We start from the raw sequence: 23,238 nt of genomic DNA, 5'->3' as shown, positions 1-23,238 counted from the left end.
ATCATATGAAGAAGAAGAGACATAAAAGTGAAAACTTCAAAATGTTTATACTCCCTCCTGAATGTGTAAATGTTTACACCTTTACTAACCACACTCTTGCCCAGCTTCTGCTGGGCAAGAGTGTGGTTAGGAAGGGTGTTAGAGCTAGGCTTTTTAACTTGGAGAGTGGTGAATGAGTGGAATAAGCTGCCAGTGTCTGTTGTCGGTGCCATGACTGTATATGAGTTCAAGGTGAAGTATGGTAGATACTGTGTGAATGTCGAGTAGTTGTTCTTGACATGATGTTAGGGTCTCCTTCGATGAGTCTATGGACTTCTTGGAGTTGCCCGCAATAATAATAATAATAATAATAATAATTTAAATGTTTCTATCATATCTCCTCTTCTCCACCTATCAACCAATCTCTGTAATCCACAAGCTCTCAATCTATCAATGTAGGGAGCATTTTTTACACCACTCACCAACTTACTCTCCTCTGAGCCCTCTCCACCAATTCCTTATCTCCAAGGAATCTAGGCGACCAGACTTGAGCACAGTAATCCAAATGTGGAATTACCTTGTAGCATTTGATTGTTTAGTTTGTTCTGAAGCTTGATGTTTCCATAGAGGATCTAAAGATCCTTTATGAAAACATCCATCAACTGAAGAGCAGAGTATAATACTATTCACGTACATTACTAGGTACATCAATAAAAAGTAGGTTAGTAATAAAAAGTTTGTATTAGATTTTGTTCATATTTAAAAAAATATGTCTGGTTTGAGAGTTTGGAACTTATCGACCAATCGCGTATTGCATTGCCGGTATATTTGGCATTAGAGACAAGATGGCCCACACTATAAATATCACCATGCGTTGTTACGCATCGGATAACAATATTGCAATAGAATGGAGTGTTAATTATTTTGCATATTTAGTAGAAACTGTTAATTGGTGGTTGGACACTGGTTGGGGTGTATTTCATATGGATTTAATGACTGTATCGAAGTAAAACTGTTTTGTACCAGTTAATGTGTAGTAACCGAAAGAGAGAGAGATGCGTACCTTTTGTTTTTCAGTTATTGTGGTAGTATAATGATGGATAGAAACAATTAAATTTCTTTTATTTTCATTCTTTCTTTTTAATTCTCTTTTCTTCTCATCGTGATATCACGATAAGTTAAATAGCGAAAATGATGTTACAATGCTCTCCACGTTACAGAAACATTTTCGTAGTGCAAATGTTAAACATGTTCTAGATGCGATACAATAAGTGCAACAAAATTCCCCACATATTGTCGTTACTCTGATGTCCCGAAGTGGGGTTTTTAATATGCATTTACAGTGTGCATATTAATGAAACGCTACTCGAATTAAGTACATACACATAAAAACGTGTCATTGCCAAACATATATATATATTTATATATTGAATTTGAATCAAGGAACGTGTCAAACGTAATTAGTAAGAATGAAATCGGAAGGCTCGGAAGATATTTAATTTTATTTATTATATTATTTGAGTTAAGTTGTCAGATCATACCCATGCGTTCTCTGTTTAACTGCAAGAATTTAAAAACAGTTTCATTTTATAACACATGAATAAAACTTGATTTTGTGAACATAATCAAAATGAAACTTAAGAAACACTATTAAAAATGTCTCTCTCTCTTTCTCATTCCCTCTCACTCTGTTATACATATGTGTATGAGGGATCAATATTTTTCAAATGTATCTGAACTGAATATTAAGGATGACCACAAGGCAAGTAATATAAATTTATTGTTCATTAAAAAAAAAAAACTTAAAATTTAACAAAATAAGTACACATTCTGTATATATTTGATTGGTACAGATTACTTTCATGGGATTACAAAGCACATCATGAGTGGTCCACCTTGACTGTTGCTTTCTATTATTTTGCATATTAGTCAACTGCCATCTGTCACCACTATATACTGTAGTTTTGCAGAATGCTTAAAGTCATGTCATACTGAAAGGTATATGCATAAAATCATATGATTCCACAGTTTTGCATTAGTTGTCAATATAGGATCAGACAAAAGCTTCTAAGGAACATAGGAGTAGTTTATTACAATGGAAGATTTGATATGGTGAATTTCTGTTGAGTTGCATTATTGAAAAAAAAAAATAGAAAAAAAAAACTGCATGACTTTAGCAGAGAATTGATGGATTTTCGTTCTGTTTACAATATTAGTAGAACAGCATAAGTGGCTAAAGAACAAAATGCAGCAGTATGACATTAATTTCCTCTTTGAGAAACTATTCTGTTGTATATTATCATGTTGATCTCTATCAGAAGATTGGTAACTTGTTAGCTTACATTCTTCACAAAATTTCTCATGTGATGGCTTGTAAACTTTCTTTGACAAGGTTAGAGATATTCATTTCTCATATCCAGTTCATTTTTTACCTTCTGTCTTTCTTATGTGCAGGTCTGTCAAAACTAGACAGGCCTCCACATAAGAAACCTGTGCAAATATTATCGAGAATTCTATTCTGAACAACTTAGTGTTATGTATAGTGATGAACTTTCTGGAACGCCTAGTATGAGAATATTTGGACTTTGTGTTAGCATTGAGTTTACTTAATACCTCTTGCACTTCCAATTTATTCACCTTAGTTCCTTGAACATTTCCCGTTCCATTCAATTTTGCCACAAAATATCATTCAGACATATTTATCATTAAGTATTTAACAGTATCCTGTGCTCCCAGAAGGTCAAACACTCGCAGTGTTGTAGCACTCACCACCAGCTAAGCAAAAAATATTCTTTTCCCTTCCTTAATCACATGACCTTTGTGCACTTTACAACTCTCATTCTCACATCACCTGTTATCCTGTGCAGTAATTCCCCTGTTAGACTCATCTCATTATACATTTATAATACACTTATACATTCCAATCATATCACCCCTCCTTCTAAGCTCTGAAGACCATGTTCCCCCAGTCTGTTCTCACAGTGAATAGTCCAGAGTCCTTAGAGAGTTTTTGTTTGCCTCTACATTCTCTCCAATGTTTTCTTATCACCAGTGTAGCCAGATGACCAGATCTGTGTGCAGAAATCCAAATAGCCTTATGCAAAGGAATTGTCACTTCCTTATCCATACATGTTAGTGTTCTTTGCATTATAGCAATTTTCCACGTAATCCTTAAAACTTTCGTGATGTGCCCTCTGAACTTCAGTTTCCTATCCATTAAGATCTCCAGATGCCTTACCTCGTCCACTTTCTGAAGCACTAGCCTGTTCAAATCCTTTTGTAACATCATCTTATCAGAACTTCATGACATCACTGTTCCTAATTTAGCATCATCAGCAAACATATGAATCTCACACCCCAGAAGTATATCATTCATTATATAAATTCAACAACATTGGTCTTGGAACAGAACCCGGTAGTAGCTCACACGTCACCTTTCTTTTTCCTGAACGCTGCAACTCCATACACAACTCACTGGCTCCTCTCAGTCCGTCATTCCTGTAACTAAGCTACCAATTTACTATATATGCCCATTCTGCTCAAATTTGACAGTGCAGTGCTTTGTCAAATTATTATATCACACCTCCAGGGAGTCCAAAGACTTATCGAGGGAAGGCATCAACTCTTCGTCTCACTACTCCACCAGTCTACATCATCTAACACCAACGCCATCTACCGCCGCTAGTGCTTTCACAGACAATCACAAACATCCATGCCCACGGCGGGATTCGAACCCACAGCCTTTTGGCTGGAGAGCGGATACGCTAACCAGGCGATTCTTTAGTAAATGCTTTATAAAATCTAGATAAATCACTACAAATACTCCTGTATGCAGTACCCTCACCACCTTATTATAAAATGTAACCAAATTACTCAAGCATGACTTCTCCTTACCAAACCCATGTTGCTCACTTGAAAGATTTCAGTTCTCATCAATTCAGCTTTTTGTTCTGTCTCTAATCAGCCTCTCTAACACTTTCACCACTACTTGATACATGCTACTGAGGGTCACCTGTTCTTTATATCTCACAAATAACATAATCTTTTTCAGAAACTCCTGTATAATTCCATGATTAATCCATTTCACTACTACTTTATTTATCCTCCTAACATTAGGAATACAATCTGACATTGTCATAAGTAACTGATTCTGGACTAATTCCTAGGCACTAATGATTTCTCTTCCTTTCAACTGATCACCAAATCTGTTTTGCTAATTTATCATAGTTCCCTTCTCAGTAATTTGACAAATCTCTTTTATTCTGTGAAGCTTGTACCTGCCTAGACACTCTCCACATCAGAACCACATGATTACTCTCCTCAGTTGTGATGGTATCATAGTGACATCTGTTATCACTGTCATACGATATTATTAAATATAACACTCAAGTCCCATCTGTGGCTTCAACTGCATTCTGCATAAGATAGTTGTCCCTAAGTAGCTCAAGGAATTTAATATACTTGCTCACCTTTTATTTCCTACTTCTAGGGAAGGCTTAAGCAGTTAATGTTACCCATTATTATCACCTTCTCACTCAGTCTCATCTGTCCAACCATTTCAGAATCATCTCCCTCAGCATTCCCTGGTGTACAGGAGCACCCCATTAAATATCTAAAATTCGTGCTTGCTTCATTCTCACTTGAATGGCCTTAGAGCCATTATGAATACTGCTTTCTTCTAGTTTCAAGGACACAACTCTTCTGAAATCATCATTAATATGCCACCTCCCCATTTATCTTTTCTGTCTTTCTGAAAAATGCTATAACCATCACATTCTATTCTTATGAGTGCATCACCTCCATTACCCATGCATAACTGACACCAGTAATTTGTGGACTTGACTACCTACATCAAGACCACAGACTCTGCACCCATATTATTATTATTAACATCAGCATGCAATGAGTCTTTTGAGTCATTGTGGGAGGTTCACACTCTCATACAAAAACGATAATTGAACTGTGTCTTAAACCCATTTACAGTTTCGGCACTTACTACTTTTAGGCAGTGCATTCCATTCACTAACCACTCTCCAAAAATATAAAATCAATAAAAATTATATGTAATTTAGTCCACTCATGGCACGAATGTACTATAAATGTCCACCATTATAGTAGATAATAAGTTATTTGGGCCTGTTCACAATTTTATTTTTTTATTTTAAAACATTTTCAAGGTCAAAAAATGATTTATACATGTATTTAAAAAAAAAAAAAAAAAAATATATATATATATATTAATTAATTATATTTAAAATACATTTAAAATAAAAAAAATTAAGTATTATAAGAATTAATACTTTTTTTTGTATCTATAATATTGTTAAAGTTTAATTAATATTTTCCTGCATACAGAATTTAACATGAAGGTAATCTTCATGCTGATTATTCTGTGTTCCTCCTTATTTTGAATTAGCTAATATGGCCTTAATTGATGAAGATGAATATTATTTTATCATTGGAAATATCTGATCTTCATATTGACTATGTTACAAGTGTCTGGGAACTTAGATAAAACTTCTCATATTTCATAATTGTCATCAAATCAATCCCTTGGATTCAGCATACTCGTAATGGGAAGTTTACTCAAACGGCAATATATTTATCATATTGCACCTTAAAATCCTTAATACTTTCAGCATTCATAGCACATTCTGGTAATGTTTCTCCTCTCCTGTTAGGTGTCTTCTCCCTCCAGGAGATTGACTACCATGTTTAGGGAATGTTTAGACAGTTGAGTTTGGCAAGTGCAAGAAGAATGATTGTTATGGGAGATTTTAACTACAGTAGTATAAATAGGGAGAGGAAGATGCATGTAGCAATAAGGGAATGGAATTTCTAGAATTCTTGAGGGACAAATGTCTTAGGCAACATGTAATAGAGGTAACAAGAGGTTCAAGAGTTTTGGATTTGGTCATAGCACAGAAGAGTTGATAATAACTGAGATGACCTCTATCCCACCAGTTGGAGAGAGTGACCATATGGTTTTGACTTGGAAAATGAATAGACATGCAGGGGTATCAAAGAGACGGGAACGTATGTGGAATTATAAGGCAGGTGATTATAATAGTCTAAGACGTCAACTTGGGGAAGTTTCATGGAAGGAGGAATTGGAAGGCCGGGATATCATTAGTGCATGGGAAATTATGAAAGAATATTTGTTAGTAGCAATGGTAAGTTGTATAGTGAACAAGAGGACACAAGTTGGAGTAAAGTGGATGACAAACAATATTAAACAGGAATTGCATGCAAAAAAGAGGCTGTGGAAGAGATATAAGGAGACAGAAGAAGAGAAGATGCATGAAGAGTATAAGACACAGGCCAGAAGAGTGACTAGTATGGTAAGGAAGACGAAACTGGAATATGAGAGGAGATTAGCCCTAAGATTCTAAGAAAATCCTAGGCAATTTTTTAGATATGTGGCCAGTAGGAGGAGAAATGTCTGTGTAAGAATGATATTGTGGGATAAAAATGGGAATAGAGTGACTGATGCAGAGGACATAGAAGAATTGTTCAATGAACACTTTATTGGAGTATTTCATCCTGGAGGAGTCAGTTTTAATGCTAGAGAGATAGGGCAGGTTCAAGGTTTAGAGGTACAGGAAGAGAGTGTGTTTCAAATACTGAGTACTCTGGATGTCAGTAAAGCTGTGGGACTGGATGGTATTTCACCATGAGTTTTGAGAGAATGTGCTAGAGAACTGACAGTGCCTTTGACCTTGCTTTTCAGTAAAAGTCTGGCTGCTGGAAAGGTGCCCATAGAATGGAAGGAAGGTAAGATAGTGCCATTGCATAAGGGCGGTAGCAGACTGGAAGTGTAATTATAGACCAGTTTGTGTGTCATCAGTAGTTAGTAAGATCTTGGTGAAAGTAGTGAAGGACTGTATACAGCATTGGGCAGATGAGGGTAATGTTATCTGTGAGAGTCGACATGGATTTGTGAAGAGGTGCTCTTGTTTTAGCAATATGCTAGCCTTTTATGATAAAGTTACAAGAGCATTAGATGAGGTAAAAGCATATACTGCCATTTTCTTAGACATAGCAAAGGCATTTGACAAGGTGCCACATGATAAGTTGATATTTAAGTTGCATCATGTGGGTCTGGATGTCAGATTGGTCAACTGGATTCAGGATTGGCTGTCCAATAGGTATCAGAGAATTGTGTATGGTGGGGCAGTTTCAAGGAAGCAAAGGGTTACGAGTGGGGTCCCACAGGGCTCAGTACTGGGACCTGTATTGTTTAACCTTTATATCAATGACATTGTCAGTGGATTGCAAGGGGATATTCAGTTGTTTGCAGATGATGTGAAGCTGGGAAGGGTTATTAGTAATAGTACAGATGTAGTAGTCATGTAAGAGGATTTGAATAAGCTAGATAGATGGGCAGATGATTGGGGTGTCGGTTTAATGCAGCAAAATGTAAGGTCTTGAGGTTTGGGAAACATCGATGGGACACTGCATACTCTGTGGGAGGAGTTATACTGGAGGAAGTAGGGGAGACAAGAGATCTGGGGTTGATGATTGATAGACCTGAAATTTAGGGGACATATTGCAAAGGTGGTGAAGATAACAGAGGATTGCTGCAATAATGAGAAGGACACTGACCTGCAGAGATTAAACAGTTATCATTCTGTTGTATAAGACCCTGATCAGACCACACTTGGACTATTGTTCTCAGATTTGGTTCCCAGGATTTGAAGGGGATAAATTAACTGTGGTACAAAGGCAGATAACAAAGATGGTTTCAGGACTGTACAATGATAGTTATGAGGATCGGCTGAGGGAATGTGGACTGCAGAGTTTGGTGGATAGAAGAAGGAGAGGTGATATGATTGAGACTTTTAAAATGTTGAGAGGTGGTTACAGGGTTGACACTGGGGAGTTCTTTCGCTTGGTTGAACAGCTGGAAGGAGTGATGACAAGAGGCCATCCCTGGAAGTTACGAAAGGAAACTGTGAGCAAGAGGGTGAGGAGTGGTTTCTTTGCATGGAGAGTGGTTGAACCATGGAATGCATTGCCTGATGGAGTGGTGAGAGTGAGAACGGTCAATGAGTTCAAGGAGTGGTATGATAGATTTTGTGTTTTTAGGGGGGGGGGAACCTCCCCTCGATGAGTCTTGATAGACTTTGTGTTTCTTAGGAAGGACCTCCCACGATGAGTCTTTTGACTCCATGGAGGCCTGAATAATAATAATAATAATAGTAATGTGTTCTCCACCATGTCTTATTCTGCGCCTCTCTTCTGCACTCCTCATATGAGAGATAAGTCCAGTCTTCTATATTTTTCATCCACTCCAGTGGATTGCAAGGGGATATTCAGTTGTTTGCAGATGATGTGAAGCTGGGAAGGGTTATTAGTAATAGTACAGATGTAGTAGTCATGTAAGAGGATTTGAATAAGCTAGATAGATAGGCAGATGATTGGGGTGTCGGTTTAATGCAGCAAAATGTAAGGTCTTGAGGTTTGGGAAACATCGATGGGACACTGCATACTCTGTGGGAGGAGTTATACTGGAGGAAGTAGGGGAGACAAGAGATCTGGGGTTGATGATTGATAGACCTGAAATTTAGGGGACATATTGCAAAGGTGGTGAAGATAACAGAGGATTGCTGCAATAATGAGAAGGACACTGACCTGCAGAGATTAAACAGTTATCATTCTGTTGTATAAGACCCTGATCAGACCACACTTGGACTATTGTTCTCAGATTTGGTTCCCAGGATTTGAAGGGGATAAATTAACTGTGGTACAAAGGCAGATAACAAAGATGGTTTCAGGACTGTACAATGATAGTTATGAGGATCGGCTGAGGGAATGTGGACTGCAGAGTTTGGTGGATAGAAGAAGGAGAGGTGATATGATTGAGACTTTTAAAATGTTGAGAGGTGGTTACAGGGTTGACACTGGGGAGTTCTTTCGCTTGGTTGAACAGCTGGAAGGAGTGATGACAAGAGGCCATCCCTGGAAGTTACGAAAGGAAACTGTGAGCAAGAGGGTGAGGAGTGGTTTCTTTGCATGGAGAGTGGTTGAACCATGGAATGCATTGCCTGATGGAGTGGTGAGAGTGAGAACGGTCAATGAGTTCAAGGAGTGGTATGATAGATTTTGTGTTTTTAGGGGGGGGGGAACCTCCCCTCGATGAGTCTTGATAGACTTTGTGTTTCTTAGGAAGGACCTCCCACGATGAGTCTTTTGACTCCATGGAGGCCTGAATAATAATAATAATAATAGTAATGTGTTCTCCACCATGTCTTATTCTGCGCCTCTCTTCTGCACTCCTCATATGAGAGATAAGTCCAGTCTTCTATATTTTTCATCCACTCCAGTCTTTGTCTTCCTCTCTTTCTCTTTCCCTCAACAGTTCCTTTGAAAAGTGTCCTTTGTTGGCAGTTTTGTCTCAGAATATGTCCGAAATAGCTGACTTTTCTCTTTTTAATTTCTTTCATCAGGCTCCTGTTTATGCCTATCATATCTAGTACCTCTTCATTTGTCTTTCCATGATATCCTCATAATTCTTTGTAGCATCCACATTTCAAAGAGACATGGACACTCTCCAATCTGAGTGTGAAAAAACACTCAGATTGGAGAGTGTCCATGTTTCTACTCCGTATAATAATGTGGGCCATATGTAACATATGGCTCACATTATTATACGTTTCTACTCACCCATGGTTCTCAGTCTAAACCTCACACTTTTACACAACTTCCAGGGACAGTTTCTTGTTCTTCTTGTTTCATAGTCTATTCTTTTGATAATCCCACTGTATTAATACAGTAAAATTCTCTCATTAACTTAAAACATCTTTATCATATCATCTTTCCTTCACCTATCCACCAAACTCTGCAATTTACCAGTGTGTATTTGTTGGCAAAATATTGTCGAGGGGCATCTTTGAAACAGTTCTATAAAAATAATTGGCAACAGTTGGAGAAGATCACTTTTTGTTGAAAGGTGAACTATCCAGAGTGAATAACAACCAAAAAGTTTGACAATATCAGATGAAAATTCTTACTGGATTAATTCAATGGTATCTGACAATTGAATATTGGTAAACAGTGACAATATCCAAACTGATAATATCAGAATAACTTAAATGAAATCACAAATTTTGTTTTTAAAATTTTAAATTAAATATAAAGATTTTCTGTCTTTTATTATTAGTATGCCAACTCACAGTATTCCAATTTTAAACCATACTTTTACTTTTCTGCAAGTTCTTTTCATTGTTCTGCCTCTTATATTGATGATGTCTGTTTTCACTTCTATTGAGGTTGAGTTTCTTCTAGAAGCTAACTTTTCACTGTTTTCCCTGATTTTTTGACGAAAACAGCAGGGTCCTTGTTAAACCAGACAGTTCCCAGGCATGGCATTTTATCATGTTATATCATCTTTTTTTAAGATTGGTGGCAGAAAAAGAAATAATTTAAGATATGCAGATGATACGATATTCATAGCGGAAACTAAGGAAGATCTAGAGTGGTTGATTCTATTGGTTAAGATGGAAAGTAACAAAGCCAGGCTTAATTTAAACATCAGCAGAACAAAAGTGTTGGCTTCTGGCAATTTAAAGGAATTTATAATAGAGGGAGATAAAATAGAAATTGAAAGTTATGATTTACTGAAGTCCAGAATCAGAAATGATGGTAAATGTTAAGATGAAATTAAAAGAAGGATAGTCATGGGGAAAAAAAGCAATGTTAAACCTGATAAAAAAATTATGAAAGATAGAGGAATTATGAGTAAGGACACGAAAGTTAGAATTGTCAAATCAATGGTATTTCCATTAGTGATGTATGGATGTGGAAGACGGATTATTAAGAAGAAAGATAGAAAGCTAATTGATTCATTTGAATTTTTAGTGTGGAGGAGACTATTAAGAATCTCATGGACTGCAATAATGACCAATAAGACAGTTTCAGAATAAAGACAGAATGCTCCTTGGAGGCAATGTTTGCTAAACAGAAGTTGATATACTTTGGACATATGTGAGCTGATGAATCTTTGGAAAAGGCAGTTATGTTGGGGAAGATTGAGGGAATGAGAAGAGTTGGATGGACACCCTAAAGGAATATACCAACTTGAACTTACAATTACTGAAAGAAAGGACAAGAGGCTGAGTGGGATGGAGAGCCTTTGTTCACAGGATCACCAGGAGTCGAAAACAACTGGATGGAACAACAACAACAATCATCCCTTTTGTGTGTGTGGGGGGGAGGCCAGCTAATACAATAATTGCCATTCCCTCTTTGTTTGTTGTTGACATCTTCAGGGTTGACATCTACAGGGGTTCACCACAAGAAAGTGAGGATCAGACTTGGATTCAGAAAGTCTAGTTGGTTCTGTGCATTCCCTACAGGCTTCATAAAAGCTTGAAACCTTAACTGACCATTTAGGTATGTGAAGAGCACTCCACAAACCAGTCACCATTTTGCTCATTTGCCTCTGGACCCTTTCCACAAGAAACCTACATGAAATGTGTCCATAGCTATCCAGATGTGGTCATTGTATAAAAGCTTCATAAAGAGGAATAACATTTTTATCTCCTCTTGTTAGTTTGTTTCTTAATATGTATGTGATTTATAGTTTATAGTCTTTTTCATCTCTGGGTGCATAACTTCGCATTTTCCAATATTGAACTGGCAAACATCATCCTTGGTATAAATTACTAGTCTATTTAGATAATTCTGCAGAATCACTGTACCTTTATTTTCTGTATACTCTAATTTATCTTCATAACAAAGAAAACAAACAACTAGATATTTTGCTTCCCCCCCCCTTTCCCCAGATCATTTCCAATATCTTTAATGTAAAAAATAAATAGCTAGTAAATAGTTATATCCTGAGTCCTGTGGTACACAACTGGTCATATGACTTTACCCTGATTTTTTAACTTCACTGTATACTGCCGTGATGTTCTGCCCATCTGCCAACCTCTTATTTACAATATCAGTTTCAGGTTCATTCCCATTTACTACAGTTTACTTAACAGGGGTTCCATGCAGTATCTTTATGCCAATCATGCTGGTCTGGTTGATCGAGTGGTTAGCATATCCGTTCTCCAGCCAAACGTGTGTTAGTTTGAATCCCGCCGTGGGCATGGATGTTTGTGATTTCTGTGAAAATATTAATGGTGGTGTATGGGTGGTATATGGTGTTGGTGTAGTTGCAGTTAGTTATAGTTGGTGGATTGAGTGGTGGAAACAGAGAGTTGTAGAGTAGATGTTCTCCCTTGATGAGTCTTTGGACTCCCTGGAGGTGTCATGTAATAATAATCTTTACAAAGCCTTGGCAAAGTTTAGCATTAAACATGTATCCATATAATTTTATTACAAAAGCAGATGATGAGTAAACTTGAAAACGAACCTGCTAGTGATATGCTGCATTGTACATTCAACAACTGTAATGGATTTCAGATATTGAAAAATGAAAAACACTACTGGAACAAACACTAACTCATCATCAGCAGAGATCAAGATTGGCATCATCAACATAAGAAGCATCAATTGAAAAGAAATGGAACTAGCAGAAGAAGTGGATAAGTACCAGATCGACATAATAGGTTCTGAAACACAGAAGACAAAAATAGGTGTTACTGAAACACAGAAGATAAAAATAGGTGAGATCTTTCTAAGCATTTTCCTACATAAATTTTGTATCTTAATTTTCTATCTGTTAAACGATGATAGATGTGGAATTCTTTAGGATTCCCACTTATCAAGGTTTAACACTGGTGCATCTTCAAGTGATTTATCACCAGAAACAAATTTTTTTAACCCATTTCTACACAGTACTTTCTGCTACCACATCTTTTCCAAATATCAAGCATATTTTGCAGGGGATGCTTCTGAAGCCTTCAAACAGAGTTTAAATTCATAAAGCCAAAGAGGCTGAATTACACCAGATTCAATTGACATTTTAAAAGGGTTCAAAGTCACAGAAAAAGAGTGCACACCAAGTTAGATTGCACCAATTGATTGATGAGTATCTGTGCTTTATGATGTATATAAAAAATTGCACTCTGCAAACTACTACAAAATAAAATGAGTCATTGCTGCGTACTCTCCCAAAAATGGCATGGATTTTTTTGGTTTACCAGATACTTTGAAAGATTGCTAAATGATACAAGCAGTGACAAAATGGTGGTTGAAAACACTCAACAAGAATGACATCTGGAATATATAGCTGTACTTGAAGTGGAAAAAGCTATGACAAACTTGAAATGTGGAAATGCATCTGAAGTAGATAATATTCAACCAGAAACTAAAATATGGAGGTATAAAAGTTTTATCATGGGTACACAGCATAATTCAGGACTGGTCAGGGGGTTGAATTATAGATGATTGGAGTAGAGTGCTCATTTGTAAAAAGGTAAATAAAACTGAATGTGAGAATTAGAGGAATTTCTCTACTGTGTGTTCCTGGTAAAATTTATGCAAATATTCTTAAGAAAAAGCTAAGAAAAATTGTGGTGAAGAAGCTTGGAGAACAAGCTAGGTTCAGGCCAAACAGAAGTCGATAACATCAGATTTTCATTTTAAGACAAATGGTTGAGAAATTATGGTAATATAATAAACATCTGTATTTAAGTTTTGTAGATCTGGAAAAGCACATGACAAGGTGCTAAGTGGAAAATTGTTCAAACGCTCCAGTTATATGGTGTAAATGGGACATTATATCAAGTAATATAATCTCTATTATATCTATTTGAGTCTCTATTTGAGTTGTAAATCAGCAGTTAGAATTAAAGGAGGTAGAGGAAGATTGTTTGATGTTAAGTCTGGTGTATGACAAGGGTGTACATTATCTACACCATTATTCATCATCTGTATGGATCACATTATGAAGAAAAGCAGTATTAAACCTGATATCAAAATTGGAGACTTTAATCTCAGCTCCTTACTTTATGCAGATGATGTTATATTCCTAAATAAATCCAGGACAAGTCTGCAAGTTTCCCTGACTAAATTGAATTACTGCTGTAATAAATTTGGTATTAAAATCATCATTAAAATGACAAAGACAAAATTGGCAGAAACATTGACAACATCGACTGCATCCTGAATGGAGTTCCTATAGAACAAGTAAAACATTTTAGCTATTTAGGTTCAATTTTTAGTGAATATGGCTTTTTTAAATTTGGAAATAGACAGCTGAATTAGCAAAGCTGGTATGGTGAACTGAATAAATTTATATGGAATAAGACAGAAATTAGTTAAAACACTAAACTAGCTGTATACAAGATTGTGTTCAAGCCAGTTTTAACTTATGGATCTGTGTGCTGAGTTAGAAATAAAACTCTTGATCAGAGACTGGAGACCACAGATGAGTCCTGAGAAACGTTAAGGGACCAAACATCAATGGCAGTATCATATTAAAAATGAAGATAGAGAAAGAAGTTGAGATTGTTAGAGCTAATCTCAGGTAGTATGGCCACTTAAACAGAATGAAAGAGAAAAGATTAGCTAAACAAGTCTTTGCCAAGATGGCAGGATAAAACCAATTGGAAGACCAAGAGGTATCCAGTTTGATTGATATAGTAAAAAGTGCCTTAGGAGACAGAAATATAAGAACTAATAATATTAGAATGTTGACAGATAACAGGCTAATCTAGGAAAATTGTTGATAGGAAGTTTGTAATGATGTAACTTTTCATGTAGTACTATCATAAGATCCTGATGTATGTCAAGAATTTGATGATGAGAAATGTAATTACAGTTATTCATGCATTTTGGATCAACATAGCTTTGCAAATCATCGTTTTCTAAGTTTAGTACATTGAAATCTAAATATCGTTCCCCTATTTTGAATGAACATATCAAGGCAGAACTATGATACATAGTATTTCCATCTTTCGTTTCAGTTTTTTGCTTTCAAGAAAACAATGCCAATTTATCACATTATTATTATTATTATTATTATTATTCGTGACACTTCCAAGGAGTCCGAAGACTCATCGCGGGAGGACACCTACAACTGTCTCAACCACTACACCGAACCTCTACTATGAATCATCTCAATCAACACTATCTACCGCCCACCTCCACCACTACCACAATTAGTATTTTTTGTCTGTAAATTGGGTGTGTTCTGAAGGGCCGATTTGTCTGTATGTGGGATGAAAAACCAAAAACCAAGTTTCCGGGAGAAAAAACCCTGCTACTTCTGTATGAGATTGGCTAACTCAACTTCGATTGAAATCGTCCAGATAAAGATTCCTCCTGTCGTGATGAGAATTGAACTTAGGCCTATTCCAATTGAAGGGCTCAATGTACCGTTGTTCTTCCAATTGCGCTACGGAGGCACTTTTGACATTTTTGACAATGATAAATAAAAAATATATAATAAATCCACTGGTGCCTTTTATTCTCCAAAGGGAGTAGACAAGGCCATTTATAGTAAACTAACATTTGGAAACTGTAGGAGGGGGGGGGGCAGTTCCTGTTTTATAATGGTCAGGTGATGTGCAGTATACGGCCTCTCCCTGTCACTGCCTTCCTGTGGTGTAATCTGCTTTCACAAAAGCGGCAACTCTGGAGAACCCAGCAAGAATTCCCACTACAAAAGGATATGTTCCCAGTTGGAAGAAATGTCAATGAACCCCACTAGCTGGTTATTCTTCATCAGCTGGTGAAATACCAGTACCCTGCTTATTGGAGACCTGAAGTGGTGAATGCCATGTTTGGTTTCCAGAGCAGGGGGTTCCTGTTTCTCTCTCCACCTCTTCTCCTTACAGTGTGAGTAATACTCCTAAAGTGCATGCCAGACATACTTAGAGACTCAGAACTTCACCCTGAATACACATCAGTAAAAATGGTAGTGCTGCTGACTGGCCACCCGATAGTGCATGGGCCCTGAACCTGGAAGTAACATCAGTTGGCTTCATGGTCAGCTGGTACATAATCCTGCTGCCACATGCTCTCCCAAGTAGTGGTATGCAGGAGGCACTGTCAAGGCTACATTATGTCTAGGAGACCAGTCATTCTCTGTATGTCATGTCCAGTTGTCTATCTCCTCTTACTGCCTGTCCCTACTCCTTCCATCCTAACCTTAAATAAACCTATAATGAAGCATACAAACATTGTCAGTGACTGTGACAAAACAAAATAAAAAAAACAGTCCCAGCAAAAAAGACAGGCCAAACACCCATCATACAAATCATGTTAGAATTTTCACACACACACAAAAAAAACTTTCACATCCACTATACTAACATCTGAGGCACTAACAAACATAAATGAAATTCATGATCACTTGCTGTTATCCAGATCATACCTTTTATTCCTGACAGAAACCCAAATTGCATTTACATCCATTGCTGTCCACCTTCAATGTCCATACTGCTTACTTCACAATTCCTTTCACCACAAGAGTGGCACCTGTGTCTTTGTGAGCTCTGACATCTTGCAGAGAATGGCTAATTTAGAATTCCCTACTTTTGACCTCCTCTTCCTCTCAAGGTTTCCATGCTCCATTTAGTAATGTTCATCTGATGCATTTACTTGTCTCCAAGCTCTGAAAACCACTCTGTCCTCTTCACCTTTCTCTCCTTGAAACTTGACCATCTGCTGTCCAGATAGTGAGGCCATCTTTCTAGATGACCTCACTATCATATCCTTTGACACTACAAAAGTGCCAAGTGGAATGACCTCAGAATTTCTACTTATCCTTTGCACAGTCCAGCTATTACTTCCACTCCTCCCACTCAAATGCCTGTTCGAGCAAGTCACAGACATCATCCTCACTGGCACAAAGGACTTTATTTCTCATTCTACCCAAAATTCTTATCCACTTCCCAAGTTCTGGTTCAACAGAAAGTGTACCAAAGCTGTTGGAGTAGAGAAGAAAGAGAAAAAAAAAAACAACTCAGCTTACTCCAGGTGGCTTTCATCAAGAACCCCCATCTTCACATACAACCTACACAAGCATGCAATCAATACAAAAGAGTCATAAACCTGACTTCATAGAGGCCAGCAACAGAAAACTTGCCACCTGTGCAAATGGAAGCCATGCCTTCTCGTCCCTCGCAGAGGCCATTGGACTCATCTTCTGCTCACCTGTACTTCCAATTCTCTCTTCTCCAGATGGCAGCACTGTTAGAGGAGCACTGAAAGACAAAGCTAAACTCCTGGCATTATCTTTTCACTAACTCTTGCATAAATGTTGAAGGTAAATCTCCTACTATCCCAGTAACTGAGCACTGTATGCTTCCTGTGATTTTTTTTTTTTTTTTTTTGGCAGAAAAAGTCATGAGAAGAATACTAAATAACTTGGACACTAATCAAAATCTCCTATTCCTGATGGTATCTCTGCAATTGTAATCAAACACTGTGCTCCAGAGAAAACACCTGTTCTCTAGCTGTTTAATCTTCTATAATCATTTGGCACTTATCCCAACACATGCACATATCCAGTCTATACCAAAAAAGGGAGAGGTCTGCTGTCCAGCTACCAACCAATTACCATCACCTCATTAGAGAAAGTTATCAAAAATCAGCTTATCCAATGCTTAGAGGCCCATCAGTGATCACTAGTGTGGAACTACCAATCTAGATCCATGGCTGATCTCTAAGCCTACATCACCCACTAATTGCCATGGAAAGGTTCAGACATGCACTATCTCCAGACCAACAAACTGCCTTCCTTTGGTCTACCTACCTCCCTATGTAATTGGATAGCCAGCTTTCTCTTTGGCCATTCATGTGTTATGGTGGATGTCATCCTTTCTTTGACCTATGTCACCAATGCAGGAATACCTCTGTTCTGTCACCTACCCTCCTTATCCTGTACATAATAACCTACTCTCAATCACCCCCAAATCCTGTCCACTGCTTTGCCAATAACAGCACGTTCTGTTCATCCCACTCTTTTGACAGACTATTTTTTAACTTATGCATGCAAATATAATTTACTTTTTATCGCACCAATTATTCTTTGATATTCACATATATAAAAATTGCATCTTTCTTTCATCAGAGAAGTATGATATTTGGTTATATGCCATGAATACCTTTTTTGCCAGAAACTATTGTGGCAGATTCTGAAAAAAAAGAAAAGAAAAGAAAAAAAGTTGAACACCACTGGTGCAGAACCTGAAGGATACTTTCTACAGGGTAGAAAGTATCCTTCAGGTCACTACTTTTGGTAGTGACATGTTGGCCTTCTGGAATTGATACAAGTTGAAACTGAAATGGTAAGTAGTTCTGCTTAATGGCCTTGGTTAGGGATGAGAGGACATGATTACCAATTGAGCATGAAGCAACTTTTGCACACTTAGCCTTCTGAAGGTCAGATTTGGATTTGTAGATAGTTTTGGTGAAGCTGAAGGCTTTGGTCCAGTATTGATTTATATTCAGTTTTTTGCTTGGACTGCACTGCCTTGATATGCTCATTAGAATACCAGAGGTTTAGGATGGTAGTGGACTGAGGAGATGAAAAGGCCTTTTCATCTCCCCAGTCCACTACCATCAATAAGACAGACAATAAATTGTTCTTTCTGTCAACACTGGTGGAGGTACTTATTCTATAAAAATAAATTTGGATTAATTTATAAGAGCTGACATCTGTCACACATTTGAAAGAACTGAATCTCCGTCCAAAGATCAAAGGAATTGGGAGAATAGCAAAGGTTATCTTTTAGTCTGGTTGCATGGATAGATGAACATTCCAGTTCCTTAATCAAGCTGGAAGACAAGCTTCTAGCCTGATTAAGGAACTGGAAAATGCAACTCACGTTAAATTTAATATTGAAGTAACAAAGGGAGACAGTTTCATTCTTTGGGTATTTGGAGTGCAGAAAATCAAACTTCTGACATAAACATTGAAAGAGGTCAGGATGATTATCAGAATTTGGAGAACAGTAAAGACAGCAAATGTATATAAGAGAATAATGCAATAATTGAAGTATGTCTTTCCAGTTATCTTCCTGGAGTATTTGTTATAGGAATTTACATTTATAACGCTTTTATGCAACTTCCAGGGAAAGCCTCTTGTTTACATCCTCCTGCTACTCTATGCAGAATCCCTTTTAGTTAATCCTATAAAATCCCCTCAGATATATATATATATATGTGTGTGTGTGTGTGTGTGTGTGTGTAAGTAAATAGTTTTTTTTACCTTGGGAATAATGTATATTAGGGTTACCAAGTAATTTTATAAACTTGGTTATTTTACTCCTAATCCCAAGTAAGCAAACAGTTAAGTTTGCACCTGAACGTAGTTCAAGTCTAAAGGTGGTGCAACACCAGGGCAACTCATTGTAAAGTTGGAGTAGAAAACACCTGTTCTCTAGCTGTTTAATCTTCTATAATCATTTGGCACTTATCCCAACACATGCACATATCCAGTCTATACCAAAAAAGGGAGAGGTCTGCTGTCCAGCTACCAACCAATTACCATCACCTCATTAGAGAAAGTTATCAAAAATCAGCTTATCCAATGCTTAGAGGCCCATCAGTGATCACTAGTGTGGAACTACCAATCTAGATCCATGGCTGATCTCTAAGCCTACATCACCCACTAATTGCCATGGAAAGGTTCAGACATGCACTATCTCCAGACCAACAAACTGCCTTCCTTTGGTCTACCTACCTCCCTATGTAATTGGATAGCCAGCTTTCTCTTTGGCCATTCATGTGTTATGGTGGATGTCATCCTTTCTTTGACCTATGTCACCAATGCAGGAATACCTCTGTTCTGTCACCTACCCTCCTTATCCTGTACATAATAACCTACTCTCAATCACCCCCAAATCCTGTCCACTGCTTTGCCAATAACAGCACGTTCTGTTCATCCCACTCTTTTGACAGACTATTTTTTAACTTATGCATGCAAATATAATTTACTTTTTATCGCACCAATTATTCTTTGATATTCACATATATAAAAATTGCATCTTTCTTTCATCAGAGAAGTATGATATTTGGTTATATGCCATGAATACCTTTTTTGCCAGAAACTATTGTGGCAGATTCTGAAAAAAAAGAAAAGAAAAGAAAAAAAGTTGAACACCACTGGTGCAGAACCTGAAGGATACTTTCTACAGGGTAGAAAGTATCCTTCAGGTCACTACTTTTGGTAGTGACATGTTGGCCTTCTGGAATTGATACAAGTTGAAACTGAAATGGTAAGTAGTTCTGCTTAATGGCCTTGGTTAGGGATGAGAGGACATGATTACCAATTGAGCATGAAGCAACTTTTGCACACTTAGCCTTCTGAAGGTCAGATTTGGATTTGTAGATAGTTTTGGTGAAGCTGAAGGCTTTGGTCCAGTATTGATTTATATTCAGTTTTTTGCTTGGACTGCACTGCCTTGATATGCTCATTAGAATACCAGAGGTTTAGGATGGTAGTGGACTGAGGAGATGAAAAGGCCTTTTCATCTCCCCAGTCCACTACCATCAATAAGACAGACAATAAATTGTTCTTTCTGTCAACACTGGTGGAGGTACTTATTCTATAAAAATAAATTTGGATTAATTTATAAGAGCTGACATCTGTCACACATTTGAAAGAACTGAATCTCCGTCCAAAGATCAAAGGAATTGGGAGAATAGCAAAGGTTATCTTTTAGTCTGGTTGCATGGATAGATGAACATTCCAGTTCCTTAATCAAGCTGGAAGACAAGCTTCTAGCCTGATTAAGGAACTGGAAAATGCAACTCACGTTAAATTTAATATTGAAGTAACAAAGGGAGACAGTTTCATTCTTTGGGTATTTGGAGTGCAGAAAATCAAACTTCTGACATAAACATTGAAAGAGGTCAGGATGATTATCAGAATTTGGAGAACAGTAAAGACAGCAAATGTATATAAGAGAATAATGCAATAATTGAAGTATGTCTTTCCAGTTATCTTCCTGGAGTATTTGTTATAGGAATTTACATTTATAACGCTTTTATGCAACTTCCAGGGAAAGCCTCTTGTTTACATCCTCCTGCTACTCTATGCAGAATCCCTTTTAGTTAATCCTATAAAATCCCCTCAGATATATATATATATATGTGTGTGTGTGTGTGTGTGTGTGTGTAAGTAAATAGTTTTTTTTACCTTGGGAATAATGTATATTAGGGTTACCAAGTAATTTTATAAACTTGGTTATTTTACTCCTAATCCCAAGTAAGCAAACAGTTAAGTTTGCACCTGAACGTAGTTCAAGTCTAAAGGTGGTGCAACACCAGGGCAACTCATTGTAAAGTTGGGCGAAGCTCTGATCACTATTCTTAGTATTTTCCATAATGTAAAGCACATCTCACTAAGAGATGTATACTGCAATACATTATAGGTGGGGTCACTACCCAGACCGGTTTCAACCTTTTTTGAGGTCTCCTCAGTGAGTTGCTAGACCCTAAATACCAAGGTTTTAGTAATACAGAGCCTTATCAACTTTACCTATTTAGGGTCTAGCTACTCACTGAGGAGACCTCAAAAAAGGTTGAAACCGGTCTGAGTAGTGACCCCACCTATAATGTATTGCAGTATACATCTCTTAGTGAGATGTGCTTTACATTATGGAAAATATTAAGAATAGTGATCAGGGCTTCACCCAACTTTACAATGAGTTGCCCTGGTGTGCACCACCAAGGTAACTTGGTAACCCTAATATACATTATTCCCGAGGTTAAAAAAAAAAAAAAAAATCTTGCATCTATATTTCCTCCAGAGATTATTCAAAATAAAAGCATCTTTTAGCAACTTGCATAGGTAAAGTGTTGATAAGGCTCTGTATTACCAAAACCTTGGTATTTGGGTCTAGCTACTCACTGAGGAGACCTCAAAAAAAGGTTGAAACCGGTCTGAGTAGTGACCCCGCCCATAATGTATTGCAGTATACATCTCTTAGTGAGATGTGCTTTACATTATGGAAAATACTAAGAATAGTGATCAGAGCTTTACCCACCTTTACAATGAGTTGCCCTGGTGTTGCACCACCTTTAGACTTGAACTACGTTTCAGGTTATTTTACTCCTAATCCCAAGTAAGCAAACTTAACTGTTTGCTTACTTGGGATTAGGAGTAAAATAACCAAATTTATAAAATTGGTAATCCTAATATATATATATATATATGTATATTAGGGTTACCAAGTTATCTTTATACAAATATATATATATATATATATATATTTGTATAAAGAGAATGTAATGACTGAAACCGAGAATAATTGTAAGGTTTTAATGGTATAACACACTACTAGTTTCAGCTTTTGATAACTTTCTTCAGGTGTCTTTTAAAAATAGGAAACAGCAATAAAAAAACTGAGAAACAGGAAAAAAATTGCAGTACATAATTAAAATGAAAAAACATTGTAGTTACATTTAAGTTGTTCTTTCAATTGTGGCATTGTTTGGTGAGTGTGTGCTTGCAGTCTCTTGAACGCCAGTACTGAACAACAGCAGAATGGCTATCTGAGAGGTTGTAACTCAAATTGTTATTTAAATGTTCATGATTAAGGATGATTTCTCTGGACTCCACAATTTTTCTTTCAAACTCGTCATGGCAACGAAAGATGTTTTTGGATATATCCCAGCAGACTGAATGACCCTGATGTTCATCTATATGGTGTTCATATATATATCTATCTACATTTACCAAATACTGCAATTTAAATTTCTTCAACTCCTTCCCCTAACCAGCATTCCAGAGTCTTGATATAGTGCCTTATTCACTGGATCCTCTCCAGTTTCCACATCACTGTAGAAACCAAATTAGCATACTATGATCTATGTGCTGTTATCAAGGCCTTGTACACTGGTACGACATCCTTCTTATTTCTACATAAGTCATACCCTTTGCTGTTACTCCCTTGTACTGCCTTACTAGTCTGACTTACCAACCTTCGTGTTCCATCATTTCCATACTTTCCCTTCCCCATCCACAGATATGACTGATTCCACTTCGCTTAAGCCCATTTCCACCTACTCTTTGTTTTCATTCTAGTTGCCACATGCTCTGTCCCACAACTTTCTTTATTTCTTCTATGATCACACTTGTTTCCTTGTTTTGTTTACTTTCATTTGTCTTTTACAGTCTGCTCTCTGATTCTTATCAGTGCTCACTTTATCTTACTTTCTCCTCCAATTTTGTATATATAGAAATAGTGACCACTTACCAATACTCTAAAATCACATGCACAAGAAATGTTTTTTAATACTCGAGTTTCTTAAGAGTAGTTGTGGTTGTGGGTAAAAATGACCTGGAAGGAAATCACTGAAAAGATTTGATGAATCTGTTATAACAGTAGCTTAAAAGTGATTAGTGGT

The 23,238-nt window shown here is 37.1% G+C and overlaps 1 protein-coding gene across 1 annotated transcript in view; it reads left to right on the top strand.

Moving 5' to 3' along the window:
• Window positions 1–902: 902 nt before the first annotated feature.
• Window positions 903–23,238, top strand: part of Hel89B (histone acetyltransferase 1) — an 863,997-nt gene continuing 841,661 nt past the window's right edge. Inside the window, exon 1 of the mRNA XM_090405810.1 lies at window positions 903–1,741. Within this exon, the coding sequence (XP_090261936.1) occupies window positions 1,731–1,741 (11 nt within the window). The 5' untranslated portion in view covers window positions 903–1,730. The remainder of the gene's footprint in view (window positions 1,742–23,238) is intronic.

The sequence above is a fragment of the Typopeltis vanoorti genome, chromosome 15 (assembly GCF_054136105.1).
Source record: "Typopeltis vanoorti isolate ZY-2024b chromosome 15, IOZ_Tvanoo_1.0, whole genome shotgun sequence".
Taxonomy (NCBI): Eukaryota; Metazoa; Arthropoda; class Arachnida; order Uropygi; family Thelyphonidae; genus Typopeltis; species Typopeltis vanoorti.
The sequence above is the reverse complement of the archived record's forward strand: the minus strand, read 5'-3'. Positions and strand labels throughout refer to the sequence as shown.